Source organism: Lontra canadensis, unplaced genomic scaffold, assembly GCF_010015895.1.
Source record: "Lontra canadensis isolate GAN:19392208 unplaced genomic scaffold, GSC_riverotter_1.0 scaffold8, whole genome shotgun sequence".
Lineage (NCBI taxonomy): Eukaryota > Metazoa > Chordata > Mammalia > Carnivora > Mustelidae > Lontra > Lontra canadensis.
The window spans coordinates 12944575-12964557 of NW_022631002.1; the positions used below are offsets into that span (position 1 = coordinate 12944575).

The 19983-nt window shown below is 47.1% G+C and overlaps 1 protein-coding gene across 1 annotated transcript in view; it reads right to left on the reverse strand.

The window, feature by feature from the left end:
- Positions 1-19983, reverse strand: part of HYDIN (HYDIN axonemal central pair apparatus protein) — a 335705-nt gene that overhangs the window by 91963 nt on the left and 223759 nt on the right. The window contains exons 37-42 of the mRNA XM_032853995.1: positions 15146-15314; positions 12316-12495; positions 11688-11861; positions 8793-8963; positions 4312-4526; positions 634-771 (exon numbers count right to left, since the gene is read on the reverse strand). Coding sequence (XP_032709886.1) covers positions 634-771; positions 4312-4526; positions 8793-8963; positions 11688-11861; positions 12316-12495; positions 15146-15314 — 1047 coding nt within the window. The remainder of the gene's footprint in view (positions 1-633; positions 772-4311; positions 4527-8792; positions 8964-11687; positions 11862-12315; positions 12496-15145; positions 15315-19983) is intronic.

A 19983-nucleotide genomic window follows, 5' to 3' on the forward strand; every position in this document is an offset into this window, starting at 1 on the left:
AAAAAAAAAAAAAAAAAAAAAAAAAAAAGGAAACAGTTATTGTGTTTCTTGACTTTAAAAGCAATCTGCCATTGTGAAGTGATTCAGAAATGTATGGAGAGAACTAAAAATCCACTATCCTGTTAACCAAAGATAACCAGTTACATGTGCCTTGGGAGTTTTTACTAGGTCTGTATGATACACATTTAGAAATACTTTTATAGAAATGTACTTGTGCTTTATGTATTATTTCATAATCTGCTTTTCTCACTGAATAACATATTGAAGATGATTTTTTATAGAAATTAATGAAGTTCTAACTTTCCGTGACTCCATGAGATGATTTTTACTACGCTACCAGAGGGCTGTATTATGACTGATTTTTTAAAAAAATATGTAACCAGCTCACTGGAGCTTTAAGGCGTGTGGCTTCAGGCTGCAGACTGCGCCAGGGCCAGGGACTGACCAGGGATGTCAAAAGGACAAGCAAATGGCTGTTGGGGACGAAGAAACCCTTCCTTCCTGTCCAGGGCTCCTGGGTTCTGAGCAGCCGTGGGTGGGCTGTGGATCTGAACCTCAGCTCCCAGCGCAGGGATGGAGTGGGAGCCCCGTAGCTCTGTGCAGGGGCGGGGGTGGGGGTGGGCACAGACGCACCTGGATGCGCTCAGCCAGGATCTGGGTGAGCAGGTCCTCGGGGAGCACACAGCTCACGAGCCCCGTCTCACCTCCGATACTGGGGCTGACACTGAGCCGGCGCTGTGCGGGCCCCGTAGGGAGGGGGCTGGAGGAAACCTGTGGAGTGGGAGGAGGATCAGGAGTTAGAATCCAGATTGGTGTCCCAGCAGCTCTCACACGTACAAGCCATGTGACCTCACGGAAATGATGAAATCTCTCGGGGCCCCATTTCCTCATCTGTAATATGGCGACTGCATTGTAAAGTGGAAAATTCCTGTTTCTCTTAAAGAGCTGCTGTGAGCTTCAAGCAGGGACACCATGGAAGCTGCTTTGTGTATGTTCTGAACACCCTGAATTTGTTCATGTAAGTAATTGAACGAGGGACCCCTCTAGCACTAGGGATACAACAACAAACAAGGCTGGCAACGTTGCTGCCAGCAATGTCCTTACTGCAAGCGGGGCAGACAGAAAAGGACCACGTGAATATACAAATCAACAACAGTCTCAAGTAGTGACAAATGCCAGGGAGAATGGCATAAGGTAAAGGGACAGAGAGGCGTGACAGAGTTGGACAAGAACCTGAGTGTGCTTGCTGGGACCTGGGGAGTACATGGGAGCCTTGTGTAACTAGACTAAGTGAGCAATGGGGAAGAGGGCCGGGCTTCATTAAAGTTGAAGACATAGTCAGGTGTGAACATGCAGGGCTTGTAGACCCCAGGGAGGAATTCGGATTTTATTCCAAGTATTATGGGAAGTTGTTGGCATGTTTCAGGCAGACGTGTGATCTGAGTTTTATTTTTGAAAGACCACTGTGCCGGCTGCTTGGGTGACAAGAGTGGAAACAGGAAGGCTAGTTAGTTAGTTAGTTAGTTAGATGTTTCCATGCTCCAAGCAGGAGATGATGGTGGCAGGGATGAGGATGGTCATGGTGGAGGTGGGGAGACGTGGTTGACACTTACCTTCACATCCCATTCCCCGAGGACTTGGAAGGGAATGTGAAAGAAAAAGGAGCCCCAAGAATGACTCCTTGAGTGTTGGCCTGATCAAGATGGAAAATGGTAAAGTCAATTATTAAGAAAGGAAAAACTGAGGGAAGAGCTGTTTTTTGTTTTTTTGTCTTGTTCTGTTTTGGGAATGGGCCAGAATCACTTCTCAGACATGTAAATTTTGAGGGGTCTCTAAGCCATTCAGTGTGAGTTTGGATGTATGCACCTGAGCTGAGGAAGAAATTAAGGTTGGAAATAGAAATTTGGGGGTCACATGCATACTGAAAAAATTCAAGTACTTAAGCCATGAGCTGGATAAGATCACCTATGGAGAAAAGGTAGATAACAAAAGGAGATGACTCAGTTCCAGTCTAGTCCAAAATCCTAAGGATCTGGAGGAGGTGGAGAAGCTGGAGGAGGTGGAAAAGCTGGAGGAGGTGGAGAAGCTGGAGGAGAGGAGGGAGTCCTTAATGGGGCAGAAGGAAAGTAGAAGAGTGTGGTGTTCCGATGGCCAGGAAGTGCTTCCAGGAGGAGGAGTTATCAGCTGCTGTGAGGTCACAGGGGATGAGGAGAGAACACTGGCTGTGGGATCTGGCAAGATGAATGGCAGTGACCTTGAGAGGAGTGGTGCTTGAGAGGAGCGGTGGTAAGGACAAGGGCCTCCCTGGAATAGGTCAAAAAAAGAATGTGGTGAGGCTGAGGAAGAAGGCCTGTGGCAAGTCTTTGGAGGAACAGCTGTGAAGAAGAGTTGACTGGAGGAGGTAACAGCGGGAGGGCGGTCTGGGGCCTCAGGGCAGTATTTTTAAAGGCGGGAGGCATACAACATGCATAGATGCTGATGGGGAGGAGTCACTAGGTAGGGCACAACGCAAGCAGGAGAGCGGGCATGACTGCAGGAATTTAGCTCTTGAGTGAGAAGTGGGAGGCGGGAGCTGGCACACCCGGGCAGGGCCTCAGGTGAGAGCTGGGGCGGTGACTCTGGCAGGGAAGGCGCGGCGATGGGCTGGGGTGCAGCCTGGCTCGCAGATCTGGTGGTGGGAGAATCAGGTGGTCGCCTCCCAGTGTTGCCGCTTCCTCCATGCAGCCAGAAGAGAGATCATTAGCTGGGAATGGGCAACAGGAAAGGGCCTTAGAGGTTTGGAGAGTGATGACCTCCATAAAATAGTTATCTCGAAAAGAAGGAGAGCAAATTTACTAGGGCAGACCAAAGGGTCTATTTGAGATTTGTGGTCTTAAGTTTGGATGAAGACCATTCAGGAGAGAGGAGGGCTGTCTCTAGCCATGTTCAGCTACCCTGCCTCAGGAGGCAGAGAATCGGGTTTACCAGGGCTGAACTTTTGCTTGGAGAGTACGCAGAAGAGGAAGGGGCGAGAGAGACCCTATAGGGACAGTCACTGATTCCACACGGGGCAAGAAAACAACTGAAGAGGGGCCGGCAGTGAAGATATGGACTGAAGGTTTGCATGGGACCAATTACTTCCTGGAGTAAGTCATCTGGAAAGTTAAAGATGGCGTTCAGGAAGGAGGAAGTGTAAGGCAGAGGTCTTGGAGTTTATGGGTAATGATGAACCAGTTCTAGAACATGACCATGGCAGTGAGTACCTGAGGAGGCTGTGGAACTGAGAAGTGTGAGTGTCAGATTAAATGTCATTCAAAAGACCAGGATTTCCAGCAGGTGCTCTCCTAGAACATGATGATATATAAATAAATGCCCTTACATTACAGGTCATATCTTCATTATATGACCTAGTACACATTTCTTCCCACTTGCAACATGACTAAACTCCAGTCATTGGAGAGTTCATGCTTTAGGAGAGCTTTGGAAAACCAAACAGCCAATTCTGGGTGAGGCACTCCAACAGGGCGACTGTTGTCCAAACCCTGAGTCCTGTGACACTGTGGCAGCCGCATGGGGGATGGGGTGATCTTGAATAGGTTTTAAGTTTCCTATTTATTGAAAGGGTAGGGGTGCCTGGGTGGCTCAGTGGGTTAAGCCTCTGCCTTCTGCTCAGGTCATGACCTCAGGGTCCTGGGATCGAGCCCCACATTGGGCTCTCTGCTCAGCGGGGAGCCTGCTTCCTCCTCTCTCTCTGCCTGCCTCTCTGCCTGCTTATGGTCTTTGTCTGTCAAATAAATAAATAAAATCTTAAAAAAAGGGGGGGCAGGTTGGGGTCAGAATTGGGATTTTCTGGTGCCTTTGATACACTCTCACAGACTCCCGTGCAGCCTCCCCCGCCCCTGCAGTTGATACGAATGGTTTCATCCTCAGCGTTCCTCTAGGATTAGGCTGAGCCGTATGAAACTGCTGTTGTTGGCCATTTCATATGGTTCACCCCAATTCTTTTTCACAAACATCTTTCATCACCAATCTCATTTTATTGCAGATACGTGTACGGGGGGGGGGGGTCATCTCCCTCATCGGACGCTTGGTGCAGCGCAAGCACAGGGATTTTGCTTCGTTTATCTCCGCTTTGAGAACACTCAAGCCAGTGCCTCACATGAAAGTTCTTGCTGAACCCCTGCCGGAGGAGCACGCCTGCCCTCGCCTGCACCATGAGCCTGGAGAGGGCACCCCCAGCCACGACGCCGTGCTGTCAAGGCTGCAGGACACTAAGGAGGAAGGGCAGGGGGAAGGACCCCAACCCTCCACCAGGGGAGCCCTCATCTGTACCTGCGGTGTCTCCGGTGCGTGCTGGTGATGCTGCTTCTGAGACCCAGAGCCATGGCTCTCCGTCTTGCTTTTGGCGATCACCATGCTTCCGCGCAGCGGCTTCGTAGGTTTAATTTCGGGGGTGACCAGCGTGGAATCTGAGGCCAGTTTGCCCAGGGTCTCACTGCTCAGACGTAGTTGTCCCACAGCAGTTTGGCCCGAAGCAGCCTCCTGGGCTACAGAGAGAGAGTAGATTTATATTAAAAGTCACCAGAAAGGAAGGAAATGATGGTGGGGATGGCACAACACCTGGTATCACGGGTGTGACTCTCTTGAGGACCTCAAAGCCATCTCCGCCTGCAGCCGGCTGGGAGGGGCTGGGAAAAGAGGCTGCAGGCCCCGAGGCTGGAGTGCAGGTTTCTCGGCCGCCCATTGTCCCAGCGGATCCCGTGTTAGTCGCCCCACGTTCTCTTCCAGCCCTGAGGGCAAGCGCTTCTGAAACCGCTGGTGCGCTAGGACCCCAGCACTAAGACGGGGTGATGTGGCTGTGTGCCCAGGCAGCTGCCACCGTTCTCCAGTGCACGGGTAGACTCGGTAAGGCTCATTACTCCTCGGTGACCACATTTCAGCAAATAGGTCCTCAGAACTCCCTTGGGAGCTGTCACTATGCTTACCCCACTCTATCTTTTCATGTGTTCCCTCTGTCTCTTCCCCAGGAGGTGATTATAGGTACAAGGACTCCATACTGCCCCTGGAGGTGGCAGGGGTGGGGGGTAGGCAGAGGGGCAAAGAGCCTGAAGCCACCAGTAGAGCAACTGCACCAGAGATCTGCAGGCCAGTCCTGCGCTCATCCAGCCCCGTCTCTGCCTCGATAAGGACTGTGCTGGCCTCCCGCTGCCTGCACCCGCTCACCTGGTCCAGAGTCCTGAGCACCCGCCCCCCCTACCCCTCCCGCCATGGCTGTGCAGTCTCTTCTGGGCTGTTCTATGGCTCTCAGCTTTCCCGGTCCTTGCCGTCATTCTGCCCTACCTTAAAAAGCCAGCTCTTTCATTTCTTTCCAGGCATCATCATGACACCCCCCTCTCTTTCCCTCACAGCCCGACTTCGAAAACAGTAGCGTGGGCCACATCTGTCAATGGACACGTAATATGTATGTAATTTAAAATCTTCTAGTAGCTGCATTAAAAAAGTACACATGGCTTTTCATGGTGTGTTTTCTTTAACCCTCTATATCCAAAATGTGATCGTCTCAACATGTGAACAACACATAAAAATGGTTACTCTGCTATTGTATAGAATAGCCTTTAACTCATACTACGTCTTCAAACAACCACCCTGGCAGCACACTTCAGTCTGGACTGGTCACATGTCAAGTGGCCAGTGGCTACGGTGTGGGACAGGAAGGATCGTCCACAGCGAGCAGCGAGTAGAGGTCTGGGGTTAACTCCTCCCTTGAAAGGGCTTTCTCCAAAGTGCCCGGTGACCTCTGAACTGTGAGCCACAGTGGCCCTCTCTCAGGGCTCATGCAATCTCTGACTACATTCCCTCGCTGATTCGATACATTTTGGGAAATCTTTACTCTGTGTCTGCTCTGTGCCAGGCACCATGCTAGGGGCTGGGAATACCTCAGCGACGAGAACTATCACACATCTCTGCTTCCAGCCGACATTCTGGTGGGGTCAGCAGACAGTAGAATAAGGAAGTCGGGAAGTGGTATATGAACCAGTGATAGGGCCTATGAGACAAACAAGTCTGGAAGGGTCCCCCAGACCACCGGGGCTCTGAAAAGGTGTGAAAGCCCTTCTCACTCCACTCCTCCCCGCACCTCAGCCTCCCTGACTTCCCTGCACCCTGCTCTCCTGACTGCCCAGCCCTCTGTGCCTCCTCACTCTGCCTTCTTGGACTTCCTGGCTTCTCCTTCACCCCCTCCTCCTAAAATGTAAGTGTTCCCCAATGTCCCTTTCCATCCCTCTCCTCTTTCTGGAGCTTTCTTTTCCTTTTTTTTTTTTTTTTTAATTTGACAGACAGAGATCACAAGGAGGCAGAGAGGCAGGCAGAGACAGAGGAGGAAGCAGGCTCCCTGCTGAGCAGACAGCCCGATGCGGGGCTCGATCCCAGGACCCCGGGATCATGACTTGAGCTGAAGGCAGAGGCTTTAACCCACTGAGTCACCCAGATGCCCCTTTCTGGAGCTTTCTGGGTTGGTTTCCTCTCTTCCAGCAGTTGAACCTCTGGCTTTGTTGAGGAAGACTCCCCCAGTTATGTCTTTAGCTTGACATTACCCTCTCAGATTGGAAACTGGAATCCCCAGTGTGTCATGGGACCCCAACACAGCTCCAAAGACCTCTGTGAAGTATAGTTTAGTTGAGAGAAAAGGAAGCAAAAATTTAAGAGAACCAGAATTGTAATGCAGCTTGGAGTTCCCACTGAACGTAGACTAGGCCACCCTCAAAATACGATGAGTGGAGTTCTGGATATGTCATCTCAGAATATGCTGCTATCTTTTGAGCTGTGGGCACTTGAGCTGTGGGCAAACGCAGGAAGAAAACTTCTCTTAACTTCCCTTATCTGCCTAAAGAGAGGCGTTCAAAGGGAACTCCATTGTCCCAAAGCCACACGCTGGCAGTTACATCCACCAGGGATGTACCAAACTATCTACCCTCGTCCGTTCTTCTGTGGGTCTACTCATCTTCCCTAAAACTCATCTGCTCTCCCCCACAAGGACTACCTCCCTCTTCTTTCCCCGTGAAGACAGTATTTAATTCAAAATTGTAAGGCACCTCATTTCTTCCTGAGTATCTCCCGTGTACACATAAGATAAACATGTTAATAAACTTGCTTTTTTCTTGTGAATTTTTTATTATAGAGTCTTAGCCAAGAACTCAGAAGGACAGAGAGCAAATTATTTTTCCTCCCTTACATTACTAAAAAGCTATTTCTCTTATCTTCCCGGCAAAGACTCCTCTATATCTCTAAGCATCCCATGCAGAGGTACTAAGAGGAGAGGACACGCCTGAAAGCTCCAGCCACTTTTATCAACCAGCTAGTAGACACGGTGCACTATTACAGATGCTGGTTTGTGGGCATCTGGGTGGCTCAGTTGGTTAAGTGTCTGACTTTCAGTTTCAGCTCAGGTCATGATCTTGGGGTTGTGGGATCGAGCCCGGCATTAGGCTCCATGCTGGGTGTGGAACCTGCTTGTGATTCTCTCTCCCTCACCCTCTGCCCTTCCCCCTGCTCTCTTTCTCTCAAAAAAAAAAGAAAGAAAGAAAGAAAGAAAGAAAGAAAGAAAGAAAGAAAGAAAGAAAGAAAATGGGGTGCCTGGGTGGCTCAGTGTGTTAAAGCCTCTGCCTTCAGCTCAAGTCATGACCCCGAGGTCCTGGGATCAAGCCCCGCATTGGGCTCTCTGCTCAGCAGGGAGCCTGCTTCTCCCTCTCTCTCTGCCTGCCTCTCTGCCTCCTTGTGATCTCTGTCTGTCAAATAAATAAATAAAATCTTAAAAAAGAAAGAAAGAACGAACTGACGTTATGTTGTTATGAATATTTATATAAAAGTGGTTCTGCTCGGAGCAGTCACTCTACTTCAGTATATTTTCACATTGTCCTGCCTTCTAGGTCCTTAGACAACCTGATGGAGCCGGGATTCCCAACCTCTGGTAGGTAGGCCACACCGGGCCTTACTACAGTGGGGTCCAAAACTCAATTAATTTTCCTTGCCAGTAAGATTTCTTCTCCTCCCATGTTTCCTATTTTGGTAAACAACATCGTTCTTCTCCTGGTTTCCTGACGTGACCTCCTGGAATGTCGAGAGCCCTCCTTGGGGTGGCTGGCCCAAGCCTGTTCATCCTCAGCATCTTCACTGCTCCCTTTATAAGACGTTACAAGGGCTGCTGCTTTTCCACTGTGACTCTCTGGCCACTTCTCCCCGAGGGTGAAAACCACCTGACTCCTCTCTTCCTTCAAAATAAAACCCAAATTCATAATCCAGGCATCAAAGTCAACTATGATGGGCCTCCGCCCACCTCCCCACCTCTAACTGACTGTCAGCTTCCTTGCTTTCCTGGGCTGGGATGTCCTTGTCTTCCTCTTTGCCTGCCAACATTCACCTGCTCCTTCAAAGCTCATTTCCACTAAAACTTCCCGAGATCACGCTTTTTGGAACCCAGCCACCCCAAAGTTGCCCTCCTGCCATGTTCTTTCCCTCTGCTCTGAACAAACCCCTGTCTGCTTGCCTTCCACGGGCTGCCCTCAAAGGTGGAAGCCGCATCCTATTCATTGTCCTGTTCCCTGTAGTGCCAAGTGTGTGCCTGTCTGGGCAGCATGGAGAGCTGTAGACGTTGGTGGAGAGAATTCCTCCTCGGGCTATGAGTTGTCAGCATGCTGTAAGTCAGCCTTCAGCCAGGCGTGGGGAGAAAAGCTCAGCATGGGATACAAGGAAGATGGAAATTAGCAGCAGGGATGCCGGGCACTTGAGCCCAGAAAGTCAGGGGAAATGGCTCTTACCAGACTCTTCTTCCTTCATGGACTGCTCTATGGCAGCCCTAATGCAGAGCTCCCGGGCCCGGATTCCCGGGATGTTGCCGCCGTCGGAGATGGCTTCCAGCACGATGGAGTCAATGTTCAAGCAGGCTGCATTGTAGTATTTGGCCATGCTGACTGCAGTGGCTGATTTTCCTGCAAAAAAGGGTCAGGAGGTTGAATTTCCTGGCTCTCAGCAGCTCAGTGTTCTAGACAGAAGAAGCTTCTAGAATGGAGACCGCTATAAAGTGATCTCTCCAAGTGCTTTGCCTTTAAGTCTCTCAGATGTGGCAGCAGAAAACAGAGGCAAGACCAGATTCTGGCTCTCATTCCACCACCAGTGCGCCGTGCACAGCGTGATGGCAATACTCAGCCTCTCTGAATTTTCTCCTCAGTTAAAAGGTGATTCGGTCATGATCTTTAAAAATTTTGTAGCTCTGGGGTGCCTGGGTGGCTCAGTGGGTTAAAGCCTCTGCCTTCAGCCCAGGTCATGATCCCAGGATCCTGGGATCGAGCCCCGCATCAGGTTCTCTGCTCAGCAGGGAGCCTGCTTCCTCCTCTCTCTCCGCCTGCCTCTCTGCCTCCTTGTGATCTCTGTCTGTCAAATATATAAATAAAATCTTTAAAAAAAATTTTTGTAGCTCTAAGGGTGCCTGGTGGCTCAGTTGGTTAAACATCTGCCTTCAGCTCAGGTCATGATCTCCTGGTACTGGGATAAAGTCCCCTATCGGGATCCCTGCTCAGTGGGGAGTCTTCTTCTCCCTCTGCCCCTCCTCCTGCTGTTGAGCACCCTCTCTGTCTCTCTCAAATAAATAAATAAAATATTAAAAGAATTTTTTTTGGTAGTTCTGTCTTTGATTCTAATGGGAAGACTTTTTTTGGTTTAAAGAGTAACTTGTGTGGATCTTTTCTCATTTCAAAATGTCTGCTCATTAAAAAGAAAGCAGAAAACACAAATAAACAGGAGAAAAGAAAAAAAAAAGATCCACAATTTGCTCATCCAGAGATATTATAGTTAGCTTATGGCTGCTAAGTATGCATGTACAACTCATGTATTTATATTTCTTAGGAAAAAGAAACCTGCTCTGTGGTAGGCTGAACAAAGACCCCTCCAAAAGACATCCACATCCAAATGCCTGCAGCCTGTGGAAATGTTAACCTTAGGTGGTAAAGCCGCTTTGCAGTTGCAATTAAGTTAAGGATCCCGATACGGGAAATTATCCTCCCTTGTCTGGGTGGGCCCAGGGTAACCCCAAGGGCCCTTCCAGGAGACAAGCAGGAGGGCTGCTCAGAACAGGGGATATGATGGTGAAGCAAAGGAAGAGACACTGGAAGACACTACAATGCTGTCCACCCCCCCCAAGATTGATTTATTTATTTGCGCGTGCGCGCGCGAGAGACAGACAGACAATGAACGTGAGCAGGGAAGGTGGAGGGAAAGGGAGAGAATCTCAAACAGACTCCCTGCCGAGCGCTGAGCCAGTGTGAGGATGATCTCATGACCCTGAGATCAGGACCTGAGCTGAAATCTAGAGTCAGATGCTTAACCGACTGGGCTACCCAGGCACTCCCATGATGCTGGTTTTCAAGACAGAGGAAGGGGCCCTGAGCCAAGGAAGGCAGGCGACATTTCTAGAAGCTACAAAAGACAAGGAAATGGATCCTCTCCTATGTGCCTCCAGCAGGAATGCATCCTTCCCGACACATTTTAGATTTCTGATCTTCAGAAAGGACATTTATATGATTTCAACCTACTAAGTGTGTGGCTGCCTATCACAGCGGCAATAGGAAATTAATACAGATTGCAAATCCTAAGGATGACATTTTTTTCTCACTTAAAATGATGTGTCATGAATATCTTTCTATCCATTCAACATACTTCTGTGGCACTTTGAAAAAACTGTGGTGATGAACACACAAAATTTACCATCGTGACCATGGGTACGTGTACGGGTAAGTTACATTAGTCCATTCACACTGTGGTGTGACCGTCACCACCATCGAGCTCCAGCACTTTTTCCTCTTCCCACATGGAAACTCTGTAGCCACCACACAACAAGCCCCCATCCTTCCCTTTCCCCAGTCCCTGGAAGCCACCACTCTCCTTTCTGTTTCTACGGGTCTGACTCCTTTAAGTACTTTATGTAAGTGGAATCATGCAGCGATTGTCTTTAGGTGATGATTTCACTCGGTATAATGTCTAAGTGTTCATCCATGTTGTAGCAGGTGTCAGGATTTCCCTCCTTTTTGAAGCTGAGTAATAGCCTATTGGACCACATCTCGTGTTCCCATTCACCAGTCAATGGACGGTGGCGCTGTTTCTAGCTTTTGGCCACTGTGAATAACGCTGCTATGAACATGGGTGCATGCGGCACTATTTTTAGTGGCAAATTAATTTACTCTACGGATGTACTGAGGCTTAATTAACCAGTCTTCCGCACTGAATGCTTCAGTTGCTCCCAGTTTTTCATTACGACAAGCAATGCTGCAGCGAGCAGCCATGCTGTTCATCTTCGTCCACGTCATTAAATATTTTCCCAAGATAAATTTATAGAAGGAATGTGGCCAGTTCAAAAGATTTGTACATATTTCCCCCTCTCTTTTTAAATGATTTCATGTCTTGGATTTTTCTTTTATAGTTTAATGTTTTTAAATTATTGAAAGAATATCAGCTCAAACAAGTCAGAGATCTATTAATTAAAAATAAGGGGTCCCTGCTCTTTCTCTAACCCTGTATCTCTGACGTTGGCAATTGAGTAGTTTGGGGATAGTCCTGTGGTATATAAATTTCAAGTGGAAGAGTCTTTTATTGTCTCAAAAATTACATGTGCGAACTTCACCATAAACCCTACAGGGGCAACCCTTCAGGGCCGTGCATACCGGACAAGGGCGTCCCATGGACGATAATGGCGATGCCTTTCTTGTTCTTGGATATGCGGCCTTCTGAGGAAATATCAATGCCCAGGTGGCGAGCAATCGCCTTGCTTACTGGATTGTTCTCGACTTCTCCAACTTCTTCTGTGGAGTGACTGTCAATGCTCTGTAACTTGTCAGCTGCAAAGTAAAAATATACGTGTGTAAGTAAGTGCATGTGGACACGCCTGGGATTCACACCATCTGGTGGAAAGGGAAACAACTTTTCCTTTCTTCGACGCTTTTGTTTTACAAATCACCTGCTGCAAGTGTTCTCACTCCCTCACGGGGCAGTGCCTTTTTTGGCTAATAGTTTGTCCACAACCACTAGAATTAAAATATACTCTCTGACTGTTAACTCTATTTTGGGGGAATGTGCCCTGCTGAAAAAAATGATACTAGACACTAGCTGAATTTGCAGCATGACAGGAAATGGCTGAATAAATATGATGGCATATTCATACGCAGAATTAACACCCAGCAGGGCTAGAAGGCTTGAGGGTGCATTTCCGGGAGAAAAGTGAAGAGGTACTGGACAGTCTTCCCAACTCTGCATAGGGAGAACTGTTACCAAAATATTAAAATGCTTGTTTACTTTGAAACATGATTTTTTCCAGGCTCTCTTCATCTTCCTCTTCATCTGGGTAGGTCTTGGACTCGGCCGTGGGAAGGTGCCGTTCTTCGAGGTTGGATGTGACAGAGATCCCTTGGCTCAGTGAGGTCCTCTTTGTACTGGCTGAAGTTCCCAGATCAGACGACAGCCCGTCTTCCTCTTCTGCAGGAGAGCCAAGGACGCAAAAACACATGTGGAAGAGTTGGGAGGGGGACAGGGGCGATGGGGACACAAAATGAAAGAGAGACAAAGTGGAGAATCACTGACCCGGTCACCATCACCCTGGACTAGCCAACCCCAAGAAATGAGAACGGCAGTCGGTTGGCTGTTAAGAACTTTCCCTGCCGAGTGTTTCTACATTTTAACATAAAAAAAAACCCACAAAAATTATACAGTTGTTTCAGGGAATTTAGAAAATTCAGAAGAGTAGGAATTATAAAATTCATCGGTGAAAGAGACGGAAAGACAAAGAAATGGTGATTGCAACTGCATTTCATGATACCAGAAGAGGAGAGCTCCAAGTTCTCAGACGGTTCCTTTCTCATTTTTTCAAAGCTGAACTTGGGATTATAGTGTATATCCCAATTGTAGTCTGTTTTCCCCCTTAACTTCTCATGAACATTTGTCCATGGTCTTGCTAAGAACATCTACCATTTTGCCTGCCCAGCGCCCTCCCCACTGGCACTATCTCACAATTCCAATGGGGATATTGGGCTGTGATTGCACAAAATGGCCCCCTCTCTCCCCGGGGCGGGGGGGCAAGACACTGATCCTGGGAGGCGTGGGGCATTGACAATTAAGGCAGAGAGGTCGGAGCTCTCCTATGACCGGCCTTGCTGGCCATGGCGTGGGAAACAGGGAGGACAGTCTGCACATGAGAGCAGAGGGAGCAGAGGCTCAGAGAAGCCCTGGGGAAAAGCAGAGTATGCACCTGTCTGGTCCCCTCTGGCCCCCTGGGTCCCTGTTCTCCGCCACCTTTCAGTGGGCCAAATGAAAAAATGAACCTGTCACTGTACTGTTGTAAGGATGGGGACGAGAGTGACAGGGCCCTTCTCTGAGGTCATGATGCCTTTGTACCTGGCAGCCCCTGCAGCTGTCTACCCCCATGCCCCCCAGACTCCATGACAGTGGGTTTGAGTGTCAGTGTCTGTCCTCCCACCTCCTTCCTGACCCTGGGGCTCTCAAACACAGGGTCTTATTTTATTGATCTGTTTGCCACACTTCAGCTCCATTCTTGGAACATACATCATGACAGCTTGTTATAGGCTTAATTGGTTCCCCTAAAATTCGTACATTGAAATCCTAACTCTCCAATACCTCAGAATGTGACTGTATTTAAAGTGGCAAATAATGTTAAAATGAGGTCATATGGGTGTCCTATTCCATCCATACTCCAGTATGACTGGTGGTCTTTAAAAGGAGATTTGAACAGACACCCAGAGGGAAAACCATGTCAACACCGGGGGACGATGGCTATCTACAAGCCGAGGAAGGAGGTTCAGAAGAAAACAACCCTGCTGACACCTTGGTCTTAGACAGAGCCTCCTGTAGTGTGAGAAAATAAACTTCTGCTGGTTAAGCCCCCAGTCTGTGGTCTCCATGATGGCACTTCTAGCATCTGAGTACCAATAGTGCTCAGTGACATGACCAGGAGAATGCGGGGAGAGGAGGTCTTCTCTCATCTTTGTCCTAAAAGGACAAACTAGTATTCTCTGATCAGCTTCCTTGAGAGGCAAGATAAGCTCAAGGGTGGGACAAATGGACTTTATTCAGTTCATTCATTCACCCTCACAGCACATATTTACTGGGCACTAAGATGGGGAACGTGTGGTCACCGCCTTTATGGGGACTTCTCATTTGGGGGGGCAGACGGGCACGAAGAAAACAATTACACACACGATGAGTGTTACACAGAGAAAGAGAGCGAGTAACAGCAGGGAGGGCACATTTCCGGGATGAGCATGGAAAGCAGGAAGGAGAAGCATGCATCATGCTACAGGTCATTCAGGAGTCTTGAAGGTCAAGTGTGCACAAGAGAGCACCATGGGTGTATGATGGGGTAACTCAGGGACAGTGGGCCAGGAAAAAGTACATTATAAGAGCACAGTCAAGCTTTATGATTGGGATTCGGCCTTGAGGACCATGGAGGGCCAACCTCTTCCTTATGTGAACCCCCTCTCCCTACCTCTTTCAGGGCACCAAGCTATACCCTGTGGGATGTGTTACTGCATCACCTGGGCACACACAGAAGCTGTGGAACACTGTGGTTACCACCATGGACTCTGGAGCCAGAGAGATCTGGGCTTGAATCCTAATTCTACCCCTTCAAACTGCGGACCTGGCCTGTCAGTGCTTTAGTTTCTCATCTCTATGTGTAAAGCCCACAGCACGGGGCTGGGTATCTAGCACGTGTTCTTCTATACCTATATCACTTAAATATATCCTGTGTTATTGGTTTCAGAGGGAGAATTCAGTGTTCATCAGTTGCATAGAACACCCAGTGCTCATTACTTCAAGTGCCTTCCTTAATGGCTGCACCCAATGTTTTGAGGTCTTAACTCCTCGCTAGACTCTACAGAGAGGAGAACGTACCCCCAATGTTTTGAGGTCTTAACTCCTCGCTAGACTCTACAGAGAGGAGAACGTACCCCCGTCTCCACTTCCATGCAGCAGGGATGACAGGCCCATTCTGGGAGGGTTAGAAACAAAATCTGTGAGGCGCCTAGCACAGGCCTGGTTGGCCTCGTAGGACGGACGCCTCTGGGGCGCCAGGACGGGGGCTGAAGCCGGGCTCTTGGCACTGAGCTCTCACCGTTTTCCTGGACCAGACTTTCCAGATACTTGGCCTTCATCTGCTCTTCTTTCGACCGTTTCATCTCCTTAAAGTATTCGTACAGCTCTGGGGGCAGCTTGTCCCCTGGAAGGCGGGGGGGCAACAGCAGCGTGTTGTAGGAATCGTAGCCTTTCAGCGTTCGCAAGACCTGCAAGAGGAGGAGGGCGACGGCTGTTGGCTGGCTGGACGCTTCCTCCTCACAGCCCTCACGGGGTCTGCGGACCCACCTTGTAAGACCTTGGCTCCTGTCTGAGGCGGGGGTGTGTAGCATGGGCCTTCGGGGAGGTCTAAAAAGAAAGGCTGGGCCCGGAATCTGGGGATATAAGATCTTGAATTTTGCCTGGTTTGAGCCTGGGCATTTCACATGTGGGAGAGAATTTTCCTCTTGTTTTATAAATAACGTATACTGTTTTTCTGTTGTTCTTTTTTCCCTTTGACAAAAGTACAGAGCTCCATTATCCACTCTGAGGGACATGTTCTTGAAAATTCCTGTGGGGAGCAATGTTAGACGAGGAAGGCGGTTGTCTCATAAATAGATGATCCAGGGAAAAACCGGTAAAATGGTATTAAGTATGTGTATGCATGAATGTGTTGGGGGGAGTGTGGGGGTAGGGAGGGAATGTGTTTTGGGGTTGTTACATGAAATATGGGATGCGCAGTTTAATCTGAATTACAGATAAACAATGAATAATTTTTTTAGTATAAAAATGTCCATGTAAAATATGTCCTATGTTTTTTTATCTGAAATTCAAATTTAACTGTGTAACTTGTTTTTCTTTCTGCTAAATCTGGTAACCTTAGTGTGTATGTATATTTATAAGACACAGTACAATAAAGTTCTAGAAAGCATTAGCTTCCTATATGGCCTAATTTACACGAAAACTCTGTTTTGTTGAGTAACCTTTCCTTCTCTAGGACCACTGTTTTTAGTTGTGTGAAAACCACTGTTAAGAGGCTCATTCTAGGGGCCCCTGGGTGGTTCAGTGGGTTAAGCCTCTGCCTTCAGCTCAGGTCATGATCCCAGAGTCCTGGGATCGAGCCCCGCATCGGGCTCTCTGCTCAGTGGGGAGCCTGCTTCCCTTCCTCTCTCTCTGCCTGCCTCTCTGCCGGCTTGTGATTTCTGTCTGTCAAATAAATAAATAAAAATCTTTATAAAAATAAAAATAAAAAAAGAAGCTCATTCTAAAATTTATATGGAAGAATAAAGAGCTAAGAATAGTTGAAATGCCTGAAATTAATATAATCATGTATGTTAATTATACTTGAATATAAAAAATGGTAAAAAAAAAAAAAGAAAGAAAGAAAGAAAGAGTTAGGGCACCTGGGTGGCTCAGGGGGTTAAGCATTTGCCTTCGGCTCAGGTCGTGATCTCAGGGTCCTGGGATAGAGCCCAGTGTTGGGCTCCTTGCTGAGCAGGGAGTCTGCTTCTCCCTCTCCCTCTCGGCGCCCCTCTCTGCTCATGCTCTCTCTTTCTTTCAAATAAATAAATAAAATCTTAAAATAAAAAGAGTGTTAAAACATTAATGAAGAAGAATAAAGAGAGAGGACTTCCCTACTAGATATAAGGACTATTGAAGGTGGGGTAACAGTCAGCATGGAAATGATACTGGGGTAGACTAACTGACCAGAGACGATATAGAAAAGAAGGCTTAGAATAGATCCATTCACGTATGGCACTTTGATACAGGACAGAGCTGGCATGGCAGGTCAGTGGGGAAAGGAAAGAACATTCCAAAGACTAGGTGATGCAGACACACAAAGGCCTGGCCAGCTTGCTTCAGCTGGGGCAATTCTGAAGAGCGGGCCCAGCTCCGGAGCTCCCTGTGGGGTCCACCGAGGTCTCTGCTATAATCCCATCACAGCTCACCTCTCTGACCAGGTCTGCTCGCCTTATTGTTTCCTGGTATTGCTCCCGAGAGTGCTCCTTATGAAGCCTGCCGCACGTCTCAGGGCCTTTGCTTCGCCTTTCCCTTGAACCTGGCACACAGCAGAGGATGTGGGGCCAACAGAAGCCACTGAGCACTTCATGAATACCTAATGAAAAGACTCCTGTTTACAGGGACAAATTCCCATTCTGAGAGAAACTTCTAGATGCAGAATCTAAATCAGGCAGAGCATAAACACTAGATGTAAAGAAGACAGAAGACAAACAGGTTGAGTTGGGGGAAGGTCCTGAGGAAGCAGAACCATCTTAGCCAAGCCATTCCTAAATTTCTGACCCACAGACAACATGAGATAACAAACGCTTGTTGTTTTAAGTTGCTAAGCTTGGGAGCAATTTGTTTTGCAGCCGTAGATAACGAATTAATATACAACAAAAAACTAAGCATCAGACTTCCTGAGCAGCATAGGAGAAAACGACGAAGCAATGCATTTAAGATATCCAAGTGCAAACCAAGTGAAAGGTATTGTAACCAACCAAAACTATCTTCAAGTATAAAAGCTGCAGGTGAATAGTTACACCAGGCATGTACTCAGGAAATAGCGTTCCTGTGAGCCCCTCCTGAGGAATCCACTGCAGATCACACAGAGGTGACTGGAGAAGTTTCATCACAAGGACTGGTGCTGGACACTGAACACACATAAATACAGAACTAAGACTAAGTGATAGAAAGTAGGTTCTGACATCCTAATGCTGTAAGCTCTGACATGACAGATACGATACAAGAAGCAAAACATGGAGTGAGTGCACGTGACATGATTATCCAGTAAGCATTAATTGAGAAGAATATCATTTTAAGTTAGAGGGTGATGAGGAAAGAGAAAAAGAGATTAGTAGCTAATTTCATAACTGCTCACAGTAGGGAACTAAGAAGCAGTCTCTAACAGGTAGAGTACTAAGGGTATTAGATAAAGGGATAGTTTATACATCCCAGCCTCAAGGTAGCAGAACAGGGCAGAGATGGTAAGAACAGACCCAGCTAGATCAGTGGAACAGAAGAGAGATCCAAATAGACCCAAGTGACCTGTGCAGTGACCTCTGGCAAAGGGGCAAATGAAATGCAATGAGCAAAGATAGTTTTTCCAACAAACGATGCCAGACCTGGACATCCAGATGCAAGCAGCACAAATCTAGATGGATGGGACATCTTTTGCAAAGCTTAAAATGGATCAAAGGCCTAAATGAAACACATACGGCCATAAAACTCTTAGAATGTCCCTTAAGAGAAAATCCAGATGACCCTGGGTGTGGTGACAACTTTTTAGAAACACACCAGAGGCAGAGTCCACGAAAATAATAATTGATGAGCTGGACTTTATTAAAATTAAAAACCTCTGCTCTGCAAAAGACAATGTCAAGGGACTGAAAAGACAAGTAATAGAATGGGAGAAAATATTTGCCAAAGATACGTCTGATAAATTTGTTATTCAAAATATGTCAAGAACTCTTAAACTGCAACAGAGAGAAAACCAACCACTGGATTAAAAAATGGGCCAAAGACCTTAACAGACACCTGGCCAAGGAAGACAGATAGATGGCAAATAAGCCTGTGAACAGATGCTCCACCTCAGAGGTCAGCAGGGAAATGCAAATCAAAACAAGGCAGGCTGCATACCTATCAGAATGGCCCAAACCCGAAACACTGACAACATCTACTGCCCATGAGAATGTGGAATAACTGGAACATTCACTCACTGCTGGTGGGAAAGCAAGATGGTCAACCACTTTGGAAGACTCTCTGGCAGTTTCTTATAAAACTAAACATACTCTTACCGCACGATCCAGCAATTGTGCTAGTTGGTACTTGTCCAAAGGAGATAAAAATTTATGTCCACACAAAAATCTGCACATGGATGTTGATGGCAGCTTTATTTATAATTGCCCAAACTGAGAAACCACCAAGATGTCCTGCAGTAGGTCAGTGAAGAAAAAAACTGCGATGTCCAGACCATGCAATATTATTTAGTATTAAAAGAAAGAGCTATCAAGCTATGGAGGAAACTTATATGTATATTAGTAAATGAAAGAAGCCCATCTGAAAAGGTATGCTGTATGACTGCAATTATATGACATTCTAGAAAAGGCCAAACTATGCGGATAGTAAAAAGATCAATGGTTTCCGGAGGTTGGGAAGAGGGAGGGATGAGTAGGAGAACACAGAGGATTTTTAGGGCAGTGAAAATACTCTGTATGATACTGTCATGGTGGGTACATGTCATTAGACATTTGTCCAAACCCACAGAATGTACAACACCAAGAGTGAACTCAAACGTAAACTGTGCATTTTGGGTGATTATGATGTATCAACATAGATTCATCAATTGTAACAAATGTACCATGTTAGTCGGAGATGTTGATAATAAGAGGAAAGTATGGATGTGTGGGGGGCAGGGTTATATGGGAAATCTCTGTAACTTCCCCTCAATTTTGCTGTGAACTTAAAACTGTTCTAAAATTAAAAAAAAAAAAAAAGTACATGGAGGAACAATTGGAAAAAATGTAGCCCAGAACAAACAGAAAAAAAAAAAAAGTGGCAGATTTAAGCCCTGAAATTAATTTTATTAAATGTAAATGGTCTAAATATACCAATTAAAAACAGAGACTACAAGAGTGTATTTTTTTTTAAAACCCGATTACATGCTGTCAACAAGAAACTCACTTCAAATACAATGATTGCTGCTTACATTCTTTACTGTTTGAGTTTTAACCATGAGCAATAATTAGTTTTTCAATTAGTTGTTTAAAATGTGTAATGAGATCACAAAGAAGCAACGAATTCTAATCACAGCAAGGGAAGGAGGTCAAGAAAGGCTACAAAGTGATATTTAAACTGCCAAGGAAGGGTTTAAGGGGAAGAAGGGGCGAAGGTCAGGAG